Source organism: Suricata suricatta, chromosome 17, assembly GCF_006229205.1.
Source record: "Suricata suricatta isolate VVHF042 chromosome 17, meerkat_22Aug2017_6uvM2_HiC, whole genome shotgun sequence".
In the NCBI taxonomy this organism is placed as follows: domain Eukaryota; kingdom Metazoa; phylum Chordata; class Mammalia; order Carnivora; family Herpestidae; genus Suricata; species Suricata suricatta.
The window spans coordinates 45,494,886-45,515,440 of NC_043716.1; the positions used below are offsets into that span (position 1 = coordinate 45,494,886).

Sequence of the window (20,555 nt, forward strand, 5' to 3'; positions counted from 1 at the left end):
GGGCCTGAGCGGCGCATGCGGCTGGGTCGTGGCGGGCCTGAGCGGCGCAAGCGTGTGGGTCGTGGCGGGCCTGAGCGGCGCATGCGTGTGGGCTAGGTGCTGCAGGTGCTCGCATGCCCACAGGGGCCTCCCCGCCCGCCCCCGCCTGCTGAACAGGGACTCTGCAGAGCCGGCTACTCGGAGTTAGGTGGGAATTGGAATAGTCCTCATCAGTTGCTGCTTATAAGAAAGGATTGGAAACAGAAGCTTGTCTCAAGTTCAGATGAAACAGGGAAAGAGAAGGGGTTTTGGCAAAATATGTACTCAGTAGTCACTGGCCACAGTTCATTTGTGATGTCTGAGTTAATGACTGAGATCAGTAATTTGCAGACTTTCTGATCTTGGAACAGATGGATTTTTTTTAAAGATTCTTTTTTCTGCTCCCCCAGGTCTCCCTTCTCCTCTACTGTGGTTTTGTTTGTTTTATTATTATTTTTAAATTTTTTTCAGTTTTTTAAAATGTTTTATTTAGTTTTGATACAGAGAGAGACAGAGCATGAGAGGGAGAGGGAGAGAGAGAGAGAGAAGGAGTCACAGACCCGGAAGCAGGCTCCAGGCTCTGAGCTAGCTATCAGCACAGAGCCTGACGTGGGGCTCGAACTCACGAACGTGAGATCTGACCTGAGCCGAAGTTGGAGGCTTAACCGACTGAGCCACCCAGGCGCCCCTTTTATTATTATTTTTAAAGTTTATTCATTTAGAGAGAGGGAGATAGAGTGCAAGCACAGGAGGGGCAGAGATAGAGGGAGAGAGAGAGAGAGAGAGGGAGAATGCCAAGCAGGCTCTGCACAGTCAGCGCAGAGCCTGATGCGGGGCTTGAACTCGCCTGAGCTGTGACATGAGCTGAAATCAAGAGTTGGACGCTTAACCAACTGAGCCACTCAGGCGCCTGTTAACAAGTCTATACGTCTCTCGGGGTTCATCATGATAAATGCACTCATAATCCCATTCACCTATTTCACCCATTCCTGCCCCTCTTCCCCTCTGACAACCATTAGTTTTTTCTTTGTGTTTAAGAGTCTGAGTTTTTCTGTTTGTCTCTCTCTTTTTTAAAATTCTTTATTAGTGTTTTAATTTAAACCCAAGTTAGTTAACATAAAATGTAATAATGGTTTCTGGAATATTTAGTGACTCATCACTTACGTGTAACACCCAGTGCTCCTCCCACAAGTGCCTTCTTTAATGCCCATCGTCCATTTAGCCCACCCCCTACCCAACGCCCTTCCCCCCCTTTAAGTTTATTTATTTTGAAAGAGAGCAGGAAGGGGCAGAAAGAGGGAGAAGGACAATCCCAAGTAGGCTTCCCTCTGTCAGGCAGAGCCCGACACAGGGCTTGAACCCACAAACCATGAGATCATGGCCTAAGCTGAAATCAAGAGTTGGACACTGACCTGACTGAGACCCCCAGGTGTCCCTCCTGTACTGTGTTTATAGTCATTAAAAAAAACACACAATGGAATAAAATTTAACATTGTTGGGGAATTATTTTGAAATTGTGCTATCTTCTGAAGACCCTAATTTTAATAATTTTATAAAACTAGGATGGCAGTCATGGGACTCTATAGATGAGAAAAAACCAAATACTGTTTCTCATGCCACTTTTCCCAGAATGACCTTCTGTATAATTTGCTTTGCACATTAAATAGGTGAGACAAAAATCTTTTTAAATGGAAAGCTCTATTGTTTTAGGTTTCTTACTATCCCAGTTACTTAAACATCAGTTAGGAAGAATTAGTGACTATTTATGAATCCACAGGCAGACTCCGTGCTCAGCATGGAGCCTGTCGTGGGGCTTGATCTCATGACCCTGGGATCCTTACTTGAGCCAAATTCAAGAGTCAGGCGCTCAACTGACTAAGCAAAGCAGACCCTCGATTAGTGACTTTTTAAAGAATGAGCGTAATATTGATCTAGGCATAGTCTGATTCAATTTCTTATTTAAAATAAAATTATGAAACATAACTCCCCTACTTCCAAAGAATAGACATCCTTTTATTAGAAATTACAGAGATTCTTTGATATCATGAGGATTTCAGTTTTTTTATTTTTAGAGCGTTGGTTATTGGTTTGTCACTATACTATTGCTGTTTCTCTTGACTTTTGAATTAAGAGAAAATATTATGTACATCCTTGTTATTTTGATAATGATTATCATCTGATTTTTAGTGATGGTGTAACCTGATTTAGTCATGTTGGCATGTGTGTAATTTAAATAGTTTTTGTAGCTATGATTTAATAAATGAAAAAGGCACAGCCCAATTTAGAATGATTAGGCCAGAAAATGTGTTACTTTACTTTATGAAACTTCTCCTTTTGAAGCCGTTGCAAAGTCATGCCACCCCTGCCTAACCCAGAGTATTATTAGAATGCAGACCAGCCTTCTACCTTGATTATAGGTGTATTTATTTTACCATTGGAGAAATAAAACTCCTTTTCAAGGAGCAAAGGCAAGGAATTAGGGCCTTTCCTTCTTTTATTTTTTTAAACATTTAAATTAGGGCCTTTGCATTTGAATCTTTAGTAAGACATTAGGATAAACTTTTTTCTAGTATTGAGAATGTCTTTTGGATGACTATACTCAGATGTTTATAATTTGTATGTAACATTTAAATGTAGGCAAATCTCTTACTAAGCATTAAACGGCAATCATGCATTGGTCTCTCACTGTAAAGATCGTGCAGGGCGGCTTATTTTTGTACTTTGGACACTTAACTGATCTCTGCTTAAACCGTTTTTTATTTCTTCCCCAAATTATAACCTGAGTTGTGAAGCCACCTTTTGAGTTACCTTACATTAAAACTGGATATCAGCCTAATGAGTCAGTCAGGCAGCTTTTCCCTCCCTTTTGGTCAAGTTTCATGTTTATAGGTCTGCGCATGCTTCGCCCAATAGAAAAGTGGTAAGTGCTGCAGACAGAGCGGAGCCTCCCCGGCGCTCAGAATTCACGTCCCCGGGCGTTTCACCCTGTGCTGTGCTGCAGTTTGGCGTTTTCAGAGCTGTCAGAACTTCAACAGTCATTCATTTTGACACTGTGCCCTACTTACAGTGTAATTTAACTGAGGCGGAACTGGATTTTTCTGAAATGGCATTTGAATGGCACATCGTATCACTTTTTAACGAGGAATTAGTGGTTTTACATGAGTGTTTTCTAAAAGATTTTTGTCATAAGTTGGCCTTCAGAGAGTTTCACTGTGCTCTACCGTGCAAGACTTCACCTTTCACAGTGTTCTGTCTTCTCTTTCTGTAATGGGCCGGCATTGTTAGTAGGAGGAGAAAAGTGATTACCACCTAATAGATTTTATCTTATGAGGAATTTATCATATATTCTTCTTGCAGTTTGGATTTCTTTTGACTAAACAGTTAAATTCTAAATGTTAAACTGTATTTTTAAAATGTTAATAGCTATTTCTGTTATGTAGTAGCCTGATGTTAAAAAAAGAGGGTGTATATATATATACATATATATATATATATATATTTTTTTTTTACATGGGTTCCTATGTATGTTATTTTGTTAAGCTAGGGAAAAGATTTCTGATATGGGGAAAATTCTCTGTCAAATGAGTTTCTGTATTGTTTTTAAGTTATTAGCTCACGCATATAAAATGCTCCTACCAAAATGTGTAATGTGTTTGAGGATTTTAATGTTGTGTTCTTTATAAATGTGTTTTTTGTTTCCATTTAGATCTTGAATACCTGATGCATGCAAAACAACAGCTAGTCACCACGGCTAAGCGCTGGGATTCTTCTTCTAAGACTATTATAGATTTTGAACCTAATGAAACTACTGATTTGGAGAAGAGCCTTCTTATCAGATACCAAATTCCTCTCTCTGCTGACCAGCTGTTTACCCAGTCCGTTTTAGACAAATCATTGACCAAGACCAACTATCAGTCACGGCTGCATGACCTTCTTTATATTGAGGAGATAGCCCAGTATAAAGAAGTCAGCAAGTAAGTTACTTCAGGCATACTCTTGTAAAACCAACTCCCCTTTCAATGGTATTTTTCTTTTGTAAATGAAAATGGCGGTTCGCCAAAGGGAAGACAGGCAGCGCAGATGGATATTCAGTCACTGTCTTTCAGTGCTGTGTCCTGTTCCTCTCGGCATCCCTGGTGTTTAGTGTACGTTTCATTTGCATGGACTGTGCCACACATTCTGTGTGTACACATGAGGTCCCTGCTGTACTGGAAGCTTCTGTTAATGGCAGTCAGAGCGAGCACTCAGTAAATATTGGTTGAATAAATGTATAAAAACCGAAGGAGACTACATAGCTTGGAATGTAGTTTTAAGAACGAAATGATACAAATCTTTAGGAAGCCTATTTGATAATAATGAAAGACCTCTATAGCCACGTGTAAATACTTTAACATAGTTCACATTCTAACCACATGCCACAAGTTAAGTCCAAGCATAACCCCCAAAGCTTATTTGAATCATTATAGGAAAAGTAATCTTAGAAATTAAAGTTTAAACAAAGGCAGATATTAATGAAATAGTTGGTATATTTGGTAGTAGCTTTCCACTTTTTAGATTAAATGGGAACAAGTTTTAAACAGTGAACCACAGTTAATGAGACATGAGTAGATTTTTGTAAGTAGTTTTCCCTTCAAATATAGCCTAACCAATTTATTTTTTTCTAGGCTGTGTTACTGATACCTTACTGTTAATATTATTAATAAATACTGAACACTTATTAAGGTCTATATTCAGAAAGGAAAAGTAATAACTTAAAGATACTTTGTGTTACTCTATTTTTAGATTAAATATGATCTGACTTTTGGAACATACCTAATTTCAAATTTTGCATGTAAAATTTACAGAGTCAGATAGAATATATTTTTCAATGCTCTTAGGACTTTAAATCATGGCCGGGGTACCTGGGTGGCCTAGTTGGTTAAGCATCCAGCTGTTGGTGTTGGCTCAGGTTGTGATTGCCGGGTTCATGGTATCAAGCCCTGCATGATTGGGCTTCATGTTGAGCAGGGAACCTGCTTGGAATTCTCTCTCTACCACTCTGTCTGCCCCTCCCCCTCCCCCCAATAAATAAACATAAAAAAAGACTTTATATCATGGCCATTGATGGTCTCTTACAAGACTTTTGTTTATAATCTGTCTTTATTTCTGAGAGAGCAAGTGCGAGTGGGGGATGGCAGAGAGATAGAGAGACTCCCAAGCAGACTCCACCCTGTTGGCACAGAGCCCGACGCAAGGGTTGAACTGATGACACGTGAGATCATGAGCTGAGCTGAAATCAAGAGTAGGTTGCTTAATCAGCTGAGCCACCCAGGTGCCGCTGTTATACGACTTTTATTGACAGTCTAATTACAGTTCTAATGAAGTAGTCACTTATTAAATAACAAGGACAATGGCTTGTGTCATGTATATTCACATTATTAATATGCATATATCTTATTTACATGGTCATAGAGTCCTTTTCCTTAAAGAACACTTTGATAAAATCATAAATACTGGGATGAAATAGCTTGTTTTTTAATTTATTTTATTTTATTAAAATTTTTTTCACGTGTATTCATTTTTGAGAGACAGAGCGTGAGCCAGGGGAGGGGCACAGAGAGAGAGAGAGAGAGAGAGAGAGAGAGAGAGAGAGGGAGATACAGAATCTGAAGCAGGCTCCAGGCTCTGAGCTGTCAGCACAGAGCCCTGTCCAATATGCGGCTTGAACCCACAAACTATGAGATCGTGACCTGAGCCGAAGTCAGACACTCAATGGACTGAGCCCCCCAGGCGCCCCTAGTTTGTTTTAGGGAGAGAGTGTGCAGATGAGGGAGAAGGGCCCAGGGAGAGGGACAGAGAGTCTCAAGCAGGCTCCACCTTCAGCGTGGAGCCTAACGTGGGTATTGATCCCATGACCCTGGGATCACGACCCCAGTGGAAATCAAGAGTCAGTTGATCAACCGACTGAACCACCCAAGTGGCCCTGGATGAAATAGAGTTTAAAAGCGTACCAGAATCATAAGAGACTATTTTGGAGTACCGTAACAGAAATTCAGAACAAATTATATACTAAACTTATATTTGTTTAATATTCAAGTTTAAAAATCTTTCCATATACAGTACTTCAGAACTTGTAACTGAAGACCAGTAAACTTGTGGATTATTACATTAAAAATAATTTTTTTAAAATGGAAATTTGATTAGATAAAAGAATAAACCCTACAAAATTGTAGAGGTCAGATTCTGATAAAGAAACCAAGTAGATGAAATTTTGCTCTAAGAGCACCTTACAAAGGCTTCCAAAGCCCATAGAAGAGAGGTGTGAAAATATCTGCAGCATGAAATGAACACTGGTGGCAAACTAATATGGTCTGTTTCTAGGGGAAGGTTAGTTATGTGGCAGTTTCTTTGAAAGGTCTTTAGAAGGTTTGCCCCTTTTGGTGTAGTAATTCTACCGATGAGGAATTGTCTTCAAGAAAAAATCGGAGGTCAAATTAAAAATGCTTGTAAACAAATGTCTTTCAAAGAGTAGCGAAAAGCAAGTTAAGTAAATTCTGACATAGCCGAACGACCCAGAATTCTGAAGCCACGGCAGCTCTCCTTGTCCGCGGGTCTGTGTTCTGCGGTCTCGCTCACCCGCGATCCCGCGTCAAGCTGCGGTCCCGTTGATGATCCTGCTTGAGATGCAGCAGATCTGGTCAGTGGTTGCTTCAGGCTCTCACTCAGGTCACCTCACTCACCTCATCTCTTCGCCTGGTCTTTGTCATTTCACATCATCACGAGACGTGTGAGGACGGTACACTCAGATATTTTGAGGGAGATCCCCCGTTCACATAGCTTTTATTACAGTATCTCGTTAAAACTGTTTCATTTTTAGTTGTTGTTGTTAATCTCTTAGTATGCAAACATATAAAATTTTGTCGTAGGTGTGTGTGTCGGGGGAAACACATAGTGTGTACAGGGTTTGGCACTGTCCATGGTTTCAAGCGGTTGCTGGGGGGCTTGGGAAATATGTGCTGGAGACGGGGGACTGCTACATTGAAATTGTGATCTCGAGGAATTTTCAAACCAGTAAAGATGCTCGAGATACAATATAAAGGGGGAAATATGCTAGTTATGAAAGCGGCCACTGCAGTTCTAGTTTTGTATGTATAACCACACACATGTGAATATATTTGTATATAAAAATACTGGCAAGTTAAAGCAGAGTGCTCTGGTTGGTGAAATTACAAGTGACTTTTATGTTCTGATGTGGTTTTCTCTACTTTGAAATGTTGTACAATGGCCTCCTATTACTACAGTACTAAGAAAAAGCAAACAAAGAAACGGAAAGGAAGCTAGAGCGCTGTCAGTTGCAGCTTCTGATGATCAAGGTGTAAAAGCACCCTCAGCTATGACAAGGAAGACTGTAGTTAGACAGGATGTAGACAATGTGGTACGCCCGTGGTAAGACTGTGTAGTAGTCCTTTCATAGGAACATCTGAGCTTTCTCTCTCTCTCTTTTTTTAATCTTTAAAATTAGATCTTTAAAATAGTTACTGACTCAAATAGCAGTGTTTACAACTTGAATGTAGTCTGTAGGTTCACTTTTTATGTGTTACATATGCTAACTGCACAAGAGCTTGAAGGATCTTAAAGACAGAGAATGAGAATTTATTGCTACATGTCTAATGTGACAGGTAGGTAGATACTGTGTCAGAGAGTTCTGGAAAATATTCAGTGATTCTCTCACCCAAAGGTAACCTGGGTGTGAAGGCTGGTAAATTACACTTCTGAATTTGGCAGGCTTGTAAAATTGTGTGAAGCACAGCATGGAATTGGTGCCCATACAAAGAGGCAGGTCCTGTCAGTTCGTAGATGGAGTTCTCGGCGGGCGCTGTGAGCAGGGGGACAAGGGACACATAACAGACACAAACTAAAGGATTTTCAAAAATTTTTGAAAAAGTTTGATCTACGGTACATCACAAATTTTCTTTTCAGCCTTTTCTTTTTCCCCGTTAAACTTAACATTTATATATATTTAAATGTTGCTTTGAATTTAACTCACATTTTGATTGTTAGTTCTGTAAGCGCAAAGAACATGCCAGATAGTGGATTGGGGGAGTCTGTATGCAGCTGCGGGCCTCTGTTGCGGCGCCCGCACACTTTCGCTGTAACGGGCCGGCAGGTAAATACCCAAGGCTTTGCGGGCTTTCGGTCTTTGTTGGGCTCCTTCTATGTTTGTGTTTGTAAGAATCATTCTTAGTCAAGTGCTATCCAGAAAACAGGTTGAAGGTTGGATTTGATCCTTGGGCCATGCTCTCGTGTGTCTGTTTGGGTCATTTTACTTGTCTGTTCAATCAGTACCTGTCATCAAAGCAAACCCAAGCCACCATTAGAATGGTGAAGGATGTTTTATTGTGAGTTGAGTCTCCTTTCAAAGCCAGAACACAGTGGTTTGGGTAAGCAGACTCCCTCCCAATGCCCTGGGCATGTGTTGCCGGTATTCCGTATGCCCAGGAATGTGCCCTTTTAGATGTCCCACCTAGCATGTGATGGATAGAACATTTCATAAGGTCGCCGAGAATATGTTGGTCATTTGTGAACTTTGACAGTTTAAGTGGAATATTGCTAATCATGAAAGCAGTGCCAAGGGAATTCATACTGATATTGTACATTTTAATTGTAAACATTGGGGTATATTTTTACACGGTCACCTTACCATTCCTTTCTTGAAAAAGGATTGAATGAAGCCTCTCAAAATTAGAGTACATTCTGGCTTGCATTTGGACGTAGCAATCAAGTTTGTCTTTTTATTTTCTGTAAAGAAAGGGATGGTGTTTCAGAGCAGTCCAGAAATGAAGATTTCCTGTTAGGTTACGTCTTAGTGTGCGATGTGTGGAGGTGGTAAGGATAGTACTGCATTTCAGTTAAGGTTTGGAAAATGGTTCTGACTTCTTTCAAGATTCAAAAAAAGTATTTCTTTGGTCTTCAGCTGCATGTTGATAGGCATTCATTGAATTAGGATTCTACCTTGAAGTGGAATCTGTGTGATTCTTAGATAAACATTTTCAAAAGAAATTGGCTCTGGCTGAGGCTGCGGTGCCCCTCAAAGCCTGTGCTGGCCTGCCTGGTCGGGTGGCGGCTGCACACGCCCCGGTGAGGTTGGGTGGCCGCGGCCTCTGCGCTGCGGCCCTGCCTCACGAAACCCAGGAATCACCCCTCAGTTGATTTTTGTTGTCATTCATTTAGTCAGAGACTGTGTAAAGTGAAATTCTCCATATAGCGTTGAAATCCTTTTAAAGTTATACTCGAGAGAGAGAGCTATTGCTAAGATTGATAGAGCCCTGTTTCTTGCAGCTGAGTGTGAGTTGCATTGGCCCCAATCTGCATGCCTCCTCTTCTGTCCTTTCCCAAAAGGCGAGGACTTATGTATGTGAGGCCGACTTCAAACCGTGGCAAGCAATAAGGGAGAGATGGTTTGTCTTTTTGTTAAGAAATATCTTTTTCATTGTAGGATATATTTTGTTTTTCAGGTGTTTGTGAATCAATCTTAAAAATATGTTATTTTAAATACCTAAGTAAGCATACTAACATTACTTGATTAAAATACATTTTATTAAAATAATAAAATACATGATTGGTATTTTATTTTATGTTTAAATGTTTATTTTTGAGAGAGAGAGAGTGAGCACAAGTCAGGGAGGGGCAGACAGAGGGGCCAGAGGACCCGAATCATGCTCCCTGCTGACAGCAGACACCATGATTGTGAGCCCTGAGAACTTGTGAACCCTGAGATCATGACGTGAGGCAAAGTCAGAAGCTTAACCCACTGAGCCCCCCAGGCTCCCCCATCCTGTTACGCTTTCAGAGACTCTTACTAGCTATGACTTCTTCTCGAAAGTCTATGTTGGTGTCTTGAACGTATGATGGATCTCCTGTGGGAAGAGTTGTGTTTTTTACTTTTATCTTCTGGGGCCTCCACCTCAGGAGTTCTGTTGCAAGGCGCAACTAATGTCATAAGAGGACCCTCTTATTGCTTTAAAACTGAGCTGAATGTTTCATGCTTGCTAAATTGTGATCAGGTGTTTTGGGAGATTCTACAATAGGTATAACAGTAAAATTTTAATACATTGCCTAGGTTAGTAGAGAAAACACTACACAATTTCTAGAATTTGTATAAAGTAGTTGAAATGAGAATATGTTGCCTGGAAAAAATCAGATCACTACAAAAATGTAAAATTACTTAAATGAACACAATTTATTGAGTATTCTAAATGTTCGGTTCTAGACAAGCCACTGCTGATTTAAAGACAAACACTTTTTGTTTCCTCTTTCCTCAGAAGTTTGTAATCCATGAAACTAATAAATATAACACTGTGTGTTAACTAACTGGAATTAAAATAAAAACGTTTTAAAAAATGTTTTTAACATTTATTTATTATTGAGAGACAGAGAGAGACAGATCATGAGCAGGGGAGGGGCAGAAAGAGGGAGACAACAGAATCTGAAGCAGGCTCCAAGCCCTGAACTGTCAGCACAGAGCTCAGTGTGGGGCTCAAACTCACAAACAACGATATCATGACCTGAGCCAAAGTGAGATGCTTAACTGACTGAGCCACCCAGGTGTCCCTAAAATAAAAACTTTAAAAAAAGTTTATATTACGGGTTCCTGGGTGGCTCAGTCTGTTAAGCTTCAGACTCTGTGCTGACAGCTCAGAGCTTGGAGATTGCTTGGGATTCTGTGTCTCCCCCTCTCTCTGCCCCTCCCCTGCTGTCTGTCTGTCGATCTGTCTCTCTCTCTCTCTCTCAAAAATAAATAAACAAAAAAATATAAAAAAAGTTAAAAAAAATTTTTTTAATGTTTTATTTATTTTTGATACAGAAGAGACAGAGCATGAGAGGGGGAGGGTCAGAGAGAGGAGACACAGAATCTGAAACAGGCTCCAGGCTCTGAGCTAGCTGTCAGCACAGAGCCTGACGCAGGGCTCGAACCCACGAACGTGAGATCTGAACGCAGGGCTCGAACCCACGAACGTGAGATCTGACCTGAGCCAAAGCCGGAGGCTTAACCGACTGAGCCACCCAGGCGCCCCATAAAAAAAGTTTTAATCCTGGAGTGGGGACAGATCTATAAACAGGGTTATAATACAGTGTACTTAGCGCTGTGATGGAGGAACGGGCAAGGGCCCCACAGGAGAGCACCTGCCCTACCTTCGCTGGGAGGAGGAGGATAGTCAATCAGAGAGGGAACGAGTCTGCTTTTGGGAACCAGATGGCCTTCAACCTGAACTGGGGAAGATACCCCCGGAAAACTGTCAGATGAAGACAGAGGACAAAGGTGCTTAGTTAGAAAGAACCAGACATGAGAGTAAGAGCATAGCATTCTGGGGGGGAGCTGCACATGGGTCGTCGTGGCCATGGAGCACACGGGTGGGGTTGGATGGGGCTGGGAGAGAACGCTGTTGAACCCTTAGCATCAGTTGGGGCGCCTGGGTGGCTCCATCGGTTAGGCAGCTGACTTTGGCTCGGGTCGGGATCTCCCCCTTCATGAGTTCAAGCCCCACATCAGGCTCTGTTCTGACAGCTCAGAGCCTGGAACCTACCTCTGATCCTGTGTTTCCCTTCCCCCCCACTTGCACTCTGTGTCTCTCTCTCTCAAAAATAAACCCTTAAAAAAAGCCACAAAAAACCCTTAACTGTAGAGCCAGAGGAGGCAGCTTATCATCAGACTTAAAATTTTGCAAAGATCTTCTAGTGGTGGTTCGGAGTGTAGATTTGAAACATGAAATCACTTCAGGGATTTGCGATAGTTATCCAAGTTCAAGCCATGAAGATGCGGATGGGTTGGGAGGAAGAGGAGCCCACAGGGCTTAATGGGCGTATGATGGGGGACGAAGGGTGATGACAGATCCAGGTCAAGGATAACCTGGTTTCTGGCCTGGACACGTAGGTGGGCGATAGTGCCGTTAGAAGATGCGTAACCCGTGGGAAGATCGGTTTGGGGTGCCAGGAGGAGAGTCAGATGGGGATTCTCTTGCCTGTACCGAGTTTGAGGAGCATATAAGCGAATGTACCTAATTGGCAGTGGAGTGTATATCTCCGAGCTGGGAGACCTAGGAGAGGGTGACGATGTCACCTGATGAGAAGCCACACAGTAAGAAGAGGGCAGGGTGGACTTGCAGAAGGTGGCCGGTGCTTTCGGGGGAAGACGGAGGAGCTGCTAGAAAGGTCCGAAGAATTAGGACAGAGGGAGTTTCAAGAACGTGAAAGTGGTTGCAAAGTATAAACCAACCAACCAACCAATTCATCAGGAAATTTTATCAACTTTAGCCACAGAAAGGCCATTTGTGAGTGAAGAATGCACTGTAAGAAATTTCTTTTCTTTCAGAAAAGTTTTAATGACTCTGAATCTCGTGTGTGGAGTAAAGGGAAAGTAAAAATCTAACTTCACTTGAAAAAGCATGAATAAACCATGGGTTCTGGTTTTTTTTTTTATGTTTATTTATTTTTGTGTGTGTGAGAGAGACAACATGAGTGGGCAGGGAAGGGGGGAGACAGAGAGAGGGAGACACAGAATGTGAAGCAGGCTCCAGGCTCTGAACTGTCAGCACAGAGCCCTACGTACGGCTCAAACTCACGAACCGTGAGATCATGAGCTGAGCCGAAGCTGGATGCGCAACTGACTGAGCCCCCCAGGCGCCTCACCTCCCTGCCCCCCCTGTCTTTTTTAAGGCATATGTTTTATTAAAAAATAAAAAGGCAAGTGAACATAGATTATACGAAAACTAGGGAGTGTGATATACTTTTATTTTTATTTTTGGATTGGTTTTTATGTGAATCTTAGTGCACTTTCTAGTCTTTAAAGAGTCAAATGTAACTAGATAACATACAAACTGCATTTCTTTAAATTATCATCCTACTTTTCTAGTTTGGGTCTAGTGAAATATGCATAGAGAATGAGAAAAATATAATGTGATTTTTAGTAATTCCATACATGCACATGGCAAATACCGCTAGACTTCATTTGTTACTCCTATAAAGCCACAATATTAAATGTTAACTTAGTATGTATTTACATATGTTTTTATAGTCTTATGTGTTCTATTTTTAAAAAGTTTCTTTTTCCTTTTTTCCTTAAGAATTTGTCAGACATTCTTGGCATCATCTATTCAGAAGAAGATTTGGCAAGAAAACAGTTTGGTAGTACCATTAAAAAGCAGCCCTTTCCACAAGTGGATATATAGATTTTAGAACAATTTTTTCATTCACATATTTTAAACCTCCCTGTGAATAAGTAGAAAATTTCCTTCCCTCTTTTACCACTTTGTCTTCTCTCTCACGGCGCCGTTTCAGAATGGCGAGGGAGAAAGCTGTCCGTTAGTTTAAATCTTCCTGTCAGCTGTTTCTTGCCCATGTAGATCTCGAGTCCCTGCTCTTATGTGACACACGTATCCTCTCTCACGCGCATGTGCGCACGTGGGAGTGCAAGCACGTGTGCCAGCCGTTGAGGAATAAGCTCGGCTTTACCTTCTCCTGTGGTTCCTGCCGACACCTGTCTCCCTGTGGTTACAGAGTTTCTTCTGGATGGTATTTGTTAAAAGCACTGGAAGAGAAAAAGTCCATTGCAGTTTCTACATAGCACATTTCTCTCTGGCTTTCAGTGATTTTAAAGTTTTAGTGGTCCCCGTGGTGTGTTTAAGCAGATTTTCATATTAATTAATATAAAATACTTCATTTTATTAAAATCTAGTTAGCTCTACCTTAAATGTTCAGGTTTTACAAATGCTTGTATTCTTCAACTGAGTATATGTCTTAATGTAAGTTGGGTGAGAGTTTATTCTCTTGAAGAAAGTTGTTTCCCGCGTGGATTAAAGGCAGAAAGGTAAGTCTGTGTATTGTCTGTAGTTTGTAGCTTGACGGAGTGGAATTGGTAACGAAGTTTTACTTTTTTGTATGTTTAAGTCTGATTTCTTCTCTTCTAGTTTTTATGTTTTTGATGTATCAAATGTTAAAACTCGTTTTCTACTTCTGATTTAGGTTCAACCTTAAAGTGCAATTGCAGATTCTAGCAAGCTTCATGCTCACGGGAGTTTCTGGAGGTGCAAAGTATGCTCAGAATGGACAACTTTTTGGCCGCTTTAAGCTTACTGAAACGCTTTCTGAAGATACTTTGGCTGGACGGCTGGTGATGACCAAAGTCAATGCTGTTTATTTATTACCAGTCCCTAAGGAGAAATTAGTACAGACCCAGGGAACCAAAGAGAAGGTTTATGAAGCTACTATTGAAGAGAAAACAAAAGAATATATATTTTTAAGGATATCCAGGGAATGCTGTGAAGAACTTAATCTTCGGCCTGATTATGACACACAGGTGGGTTTTGCAGCGGGGCACCTTGACTGTGGCTGTCTTCGTGTCCTTGTCAGCTGATTCAGTTCTGGTTTGGTTTCCATGCTTCTGCCATAGTTAGAAGTGCCATTGACTTTGAAGTCTTACAGTGTGGATGGAGAATTGGACCTTTGGTAACTTTCTGAGAAAGCCAGTTCTCTTTAACTAAGTAATATCTATAACGTTCTAGTCTTACACAAGGCCAAACTTTCTGGTTAGTTTTGTTTTATACATATAAATATATTTAAGTATATTTATTTATTTTGAGAGAGAGAGAGAGAGAGAGAGAGAGAGAGAGAGAGAGAGAGAATCCCAGGCAAGCTTCGCAGCATCAATGTATAGTGTAACTTGGGGCTTGAGCTCATGACCTGTGAGATCATGGCCTGAGCTGGAATGAAGGGTTGGACACTTAATCGACTGAGCCACCCAGGCTCCCTGAATTTTATTTTATGTATTTCTTTTTTTTTAAATGAATATTTTATTTTTAAATCATCTCTACACCCAATATAGGGCTCTAACTCACAACCCTGAGATCAAGAGTTACACGCTCTGCCAGCTGAGCCAGCCAGGCAACCCTAGAGTTTCAAATCAGCAGTAGAAGAACAGATTAAAGGAAACCAAGCCACATCCAGGGATAGTTCTCATTTGAGGTTGTTTCTTCTCATGGTCTCGTCTCTGTGTGGTTTGTTGGGTGAACTGTGTGTTCACTCTGCCCTGTTTAGCTAGAAAGTTAATCTTCATTCATTCATTCATTGTTTTATTTAAGTAGGCTCCATGCCTAGTGTAGAGCTGAACATGCAGCTTGAACTCAAGACTTTGATATCGGACCTGAGCTGAGATCAAGAGTCCGATGCGTAACCGCCTGAGCCACCCAGGCGCCCCTCTTTTTTAAAATTTTCTTTCTTTCTTTTAAAACATAAAATTTGGTGAATGTTATTATTATTTGTAGTAAATTGATACAGTGTCCTATGCCTGATGTTTCACATATGTTCTACTGATTTTATCAAGTATATTATTAATAGGAATATGGTGGAAGCAGATAACCTTTATTTAGATATTAATTCACAAATTCTTCACTTTCTTTAGATGTAAACTGATGTTAATGATACATACACCATTTGTACTACTAAATGAGATCATTTATATAACGTACATATTAAAATGCCTAACAGTAAGTAAACCAAGCAAATATTAGTCATAATAATTCTTATTAAAATCTGATTACAGTTAAAAGGATTCTAAACTTGGCTTCCCTTAAAGGTTCTCTCCACAAAGTTTTCTAGTAGGGTACAAGCATTGATGTTTGCATTAATGGTTTTTGTTTGTTTGTGTTAATGTGTGTTTTGTTTTTAATTTTATTTTGTGTTTCAGGTTGAACTTCAGTTTCAGTTAAATCGATTACCCCTCTGTGAAATGCATTATGCTCTAGACAGGATCAAGGACAATGGGGTTTTGTTTCCAGACATCACTATGACTCCAACCATACCTTGGAGTCCCAACAGGTATAAAAAAGGAGATGCCTCATTAAAGGAAGTTATGTTAATCTTACATTGAATATCTGTATCAAGTAATGTCAAACAGTGTTATAAGAAAATTTGCTATAATCTCCAGCAGCCATGTTTTAGTTGAGAAAGGAGAGAGCCTTTAGGAAACATTTGAGGTTGGTTATGTATTTTTTTCACTTTTTCTCAGTGTCTAAATGAGTTCTATTGTTTTTCTCAATAACTTTAATTTGATAGAATGCCAAACAATTCAGGAATATTTCTGAGTAAAAATTGAATGGGAAACCACTTTTAAACAGTGGTTTAAACAGTTAATTTAAAATGATTTTTGAGTATAGAAGACATTTTTATATTTTAAGAAAATGGAGAAGTATCATGGAAATAATATTTCTGAGACTGCTTTCAGGTTTATGGTTGTATAAATATTTTCCTGCTTAAATTCACTTTGGTGAATCTTCATAAGTATGTTTTTTGTCTTTAAGTATATTTATTTATTTTGAGAGAGAGTGAGCGAGGGAGCGAGTGCCCACTCAGGGGTATAGAGGGAGGGAGAGAGAGGATCTCAAGCAAACTCCGCACCATCAGCATGGAGTGCAATGGAGGGCTCAGATTCGTGAACCGTGAGACCGTGACCTGGGCCAAAGTCGAGAATTGAATGCTTACCCAGCTGAGCCCCCCAGGCGCCTCTTCCTTTAGGGCGATACTTCTCATTTGTTTCCGGACGAACAGTGACCACTGTCTGACTGCATTTCTCGTCCTCCTTTTCCCTGGGTTTTTATCCTCTGGCCCCTGCTGATGTCCTACTCATCCACCTTCTTTTTCCTTTTCTTTCTTTGTTAATCTCCGTGGCTCTCCACAGTGGAAGTATGTGTATTTACCACTCATGTCCACCAGTCATGGTCGGGTGGCCCTGCTCCATCACTGGTGGAGGCTCTAGTATCTTCAGTAAGTGGTGTCCAAGGTTTCACCTCGCGTGTTGACATCCCGCTGACAGGGCAAGAATGAAGACAGAGGATCATGTGGGATGGCTTTATGGGCCAGGCCTAGAAGTGGTGTATCTCTTCCCCTCACATTCCTTTTCTTTCAATTCTAAAAACAGAACAAAGAATATCATGCCTCACGACACAAATGCCAAATTATTTCTCCCTTGTGGTGCTTACCTTCACTATCCTTCCCCATTCTTTTTACTGCCAGAATTCTTGAGCAGGAGTAGTTTATGTGTTTCTGCTGTTCTTATATACTTATCCTGTGATCTCTGTTTTCTACTTCCTCACTCTCCTGAAAGTAATCAGTGATCTACTAATTGTAAAAATCCAGGCTTTCAGTTCCTGTTTGATTCGTCTTCTCTCTACCCTTACCCTCTGTCCATTCTCACAGCCGGTGTGTGACTTAGAGCTGGACTATGTCAGTAGTCTTCTAGTCAGTCTTCTGTCCTGCTGTCTGTGTCTCTGCTCTCTCTGGTCCAACCCACATATTTCTTCCAGACAGTTTGCTAAAATAATCGTGTCATTTCACTGCTTGCAAATCTCCAAAAGTGTCTCCTTGATGTGTTGATAGTCTGAGCAGCTGAACACCAGCCCCAGATGTGGTTCCATTGACAGGGCTTTCCAAAGGGAGCGTCCAATTTCTTTTGTTTTTTCCTACTTGATACCTCCTTTCTCCTATAAACCCCCATCTTCTAGCTGTATTAAGTCACCTTGAAGTTTGTTTAATTGGTCCTATGCTTAATTCCATACAAATAAAAAAAATTGTAAAATTTATGTAACACAAAACTCACCCTCTTAACTTTTTTTAAAAATAATTTTTATTTTAGCGACAGAGATCTAGATAAAGCACACGAGTGGGGTGGAGGGGCAGAGGCAGAGGGAGAGGGGGAGAGAATACCTTAAGCAGGCTCTATGCCAGTGCGAGGCTGGATCCCATAGCCCCGAGTCAGGACCTGAGCTGAGATCAAGAGTTGGATGCTTAACCCACTGAGCCACCCAGGCGACCCCCCCGCCAATGCCCCTGCAATTTAAATAGTAATGAAAAGGTATCTGAGTGTAGGGACACACTCAGAAGCCATTGGCCATGTAAAATCTTTTCTGGGATAAGGTAGGATATAGCTAAATGAAGTTGAGAAATTCTTGAGCATGTGGTCTGTGAAGTATATAAAATAGTGCATTAGATCAGGGGGGAAAAGGACTTTGAATTAATTTAGTTCTGAGATTAAATAATTTTTACTCAGAATAAGCTTGAAGAGACTCTCTTGCTTTAAACTGTGAAAATCAAAGATAACTGGCATGTGTATTGTAAGTCCTCTTCCCTTTATTGAGCAGGTGGTATAATAAAGACAACTTGTACAGGGCGCCTGGGTGGCTCAGTTGGCTAAGCATCCGGCTTCGGCTCAGGTCATGATCTCATATTCGTGGGTTCGAGCCCCGCGTCGAACTCTGTGCTGACAGCTAGCTCAGAGCCTGAAGCCTGCTTCAGATTCTGTGGCTCCCTCTCTCTCTGCCCCTCCCCTGCTCATGCTGCCTTACTCTCTCTCAAAAAAAAAAAAAAAAAGACTTTGGCCTTCCTTATTCATGACCAGAAACTATAGAGGGGACCAACATCGAGGCTTCTGAGCTGCCCTGAAGCGTTCGTTTATACTGAAGCAATTGATGAGTGGGATGGGCGTGGGCTCTCTCTCCCTCTCCCTCTCCCCCCCCATATATATTGAGAGGAATTGTATTTTAGAACTGTACCCATAAATCTGTCATCTATCTCCTGGATTTATACTTTTATTTTAACCTATTCATCTCATTTATAAATTCATTGAAGTCACCAAACGCGGAGAACTGGAGGGTGTTTTTAAAATTTTTGTTTTTGAAAGTGTGCATTTGTCAAGTAACATCTCAGCTCTCTGCATTCCTCAGTAAGCGCAGTACCAGGCGCTGACGCTAATTGAGCACTTCTTGCTCAGTTATTTCCCGAAGCAGCTTGCCTGGATTACCTCATTCGGTCTTGGAATGACTGAGGCGCATGTTATTATCTCGCTGTGTAGTTAGAGGAGCCACTGGGGGCAGGTATGAGTGTGAGCCACAGTTTCCTGCACTAGCTGTGGCTTGAGCACGTCGTGCCAGAAGCCCAGGGTAGGCGGTCTAGGACCTGCGAGGGCTCTGCGGCGCCATCAAGGACCAGCTCTCCCCTCCTCTCACCATGGAGCATGTTGCGTTGCTTCTTGCTGGCCGTTACCTCTCGATTATAAGATGGCAGCTGCAGTTTTACTGACCATGAGCTCGTTCCAGCCAGGGAAGGAGGAAGGCAGTGGAGCAACGAGGGCTTTCATCTAGTGGGGTTTCGTTAGTGCGGTGTCTCTTCCGCTATCTCTGAGCAGACTTGGATCTCTAGCAGAGGAGGCTGAGGAGCGGAGTGTCCTTGCTGTCTAGGCTCAGCAGGAGAGGGGGGCAGGCGAGATGCCATGCGTGGTTTGGGGTAACCATTCTACAGTTCTCTCTCTCTATTAGATCTGCACTTAGCGATCACCTAAATTCCCTCTTTACAGAAAGTGGAACATCGCTATGTTCTGGCAGAATTATGAGTAACTAAGCTGTTTAATGATGTGAGAGTCTTTGGAGAAAAAAAGCTTGGGCGTTAGTCGGTGGTTTCCAGGAAAACTAGTGCCACTGGTCAGAGTTCTTTTGTTTTTTACTTAAAAATTTTAAGTCCCAGAAAAATAAGTAGTGGTGAGTTGATACAGTCAACGTTTATTTTCTAAGGTTTTAATTTCCTAGGGGACCATTTGTTTGAAATTGTCTGTCTGAATATAGTATCAGTTATAATTTTTCAAGACAGAGTATTAAGGTTTTCCATGAATAACTGGCTTCTGATTTAAGTAGAGTACAGCCTCTGAGAGAAGGGATTTTTCTCTAAACCGAGTTCTCCGATTGCAGGACTATTTTGTAGGCACTTCGATTGTAAATTTTCTAAGAGTCTCTTTATTTGCCCATCCTATTTTGGTTCACATTCCTAACATTTTTACCATAGTTGTTGCAATATTTAGTATTTTAGTTGTCGTTGTGAGAAGGAATGCTGTTGATTCTCTCCTTGGTTTGAGCCCTCTCAGCATCTGCTGTCCATTTAAATCTTCGAAACGTAGCCAAGTCGCAGAAGGGACGCTCATAAGACAGATTTCGTCACGGCAGCCATTTGCGCCAGCATGACGGCGTTGTTGGCCCTGGAAAGTAGGACATACATATATTCTGTGGGAAAATATTAGAAAACAATTCATAGTGTTTGGCTTTTGATACCTTTTTTTTTTAAACTGCTATTTTCTGAATTCAAAACTTTGTGAAACTTGAGTATCTCTTAACCAGGGCTGTAAACCGTTTTTCTTTGCCTCTTGTTTCAAACTTCACTAAAGAAAGCTTGCAGTGAACTAGAATTTGAAAATCCTGTTTGTCTCCCTTCTGCATTTTGCAACTTGCTCATGCAAAGAAACTAATACTTCCTTATTACCAGACACGTTTTTGGATAACTCTATATAACAGGGAAATTATGTTTTTGAGCCATCACATTACTATTTATAGACGTGGCAGCCGTTAGACCTGTGTGCTTTCTTCAGTTATCAAAATCTTTGTGCACTTTGAATAGGACCAAGTAATTAAAGTGAGTTTTGATCAACAGCCTGTGCCAACTCTGTTGAGTAGTTTTCTAAAAAGAAG

At 41.1% G+C, this 20,555-nt stretch overlaps 1 protein-coding gene across 9 annotated transcripts in view; it reads left to right on the plus strand.

The window, feature by feature from the left end:
• The window catches only part of HELZ (helicase with zinc finger), a 146,991-nt gene that overhangs the window by 55,112 nt on the left and 71,324 nt on the right, over window positions 1-20,555 (plus strand). For all 9 annotated transcript variants that reach the window (XM_029929006.1, XM_029929009.1, XM_029929004.1 and 6 more), the window contains 3 exons: window positions 3,725-3,992; window positions 14,017-14,350; window positions 15,737-15,867. In XM_029929006.1, coding sequence (XP_029784866.1) covers window positions 3,725-3,992; window positions 14,017-14,350; window positions 15,737-15,867 — 733 coding nt within the window. The remainder of the gene's footprint in view (window positions 1-3,724; window positions 3,993-14,016; window positions 14,351-15,736; window positions 15,868-20,555) is intronic.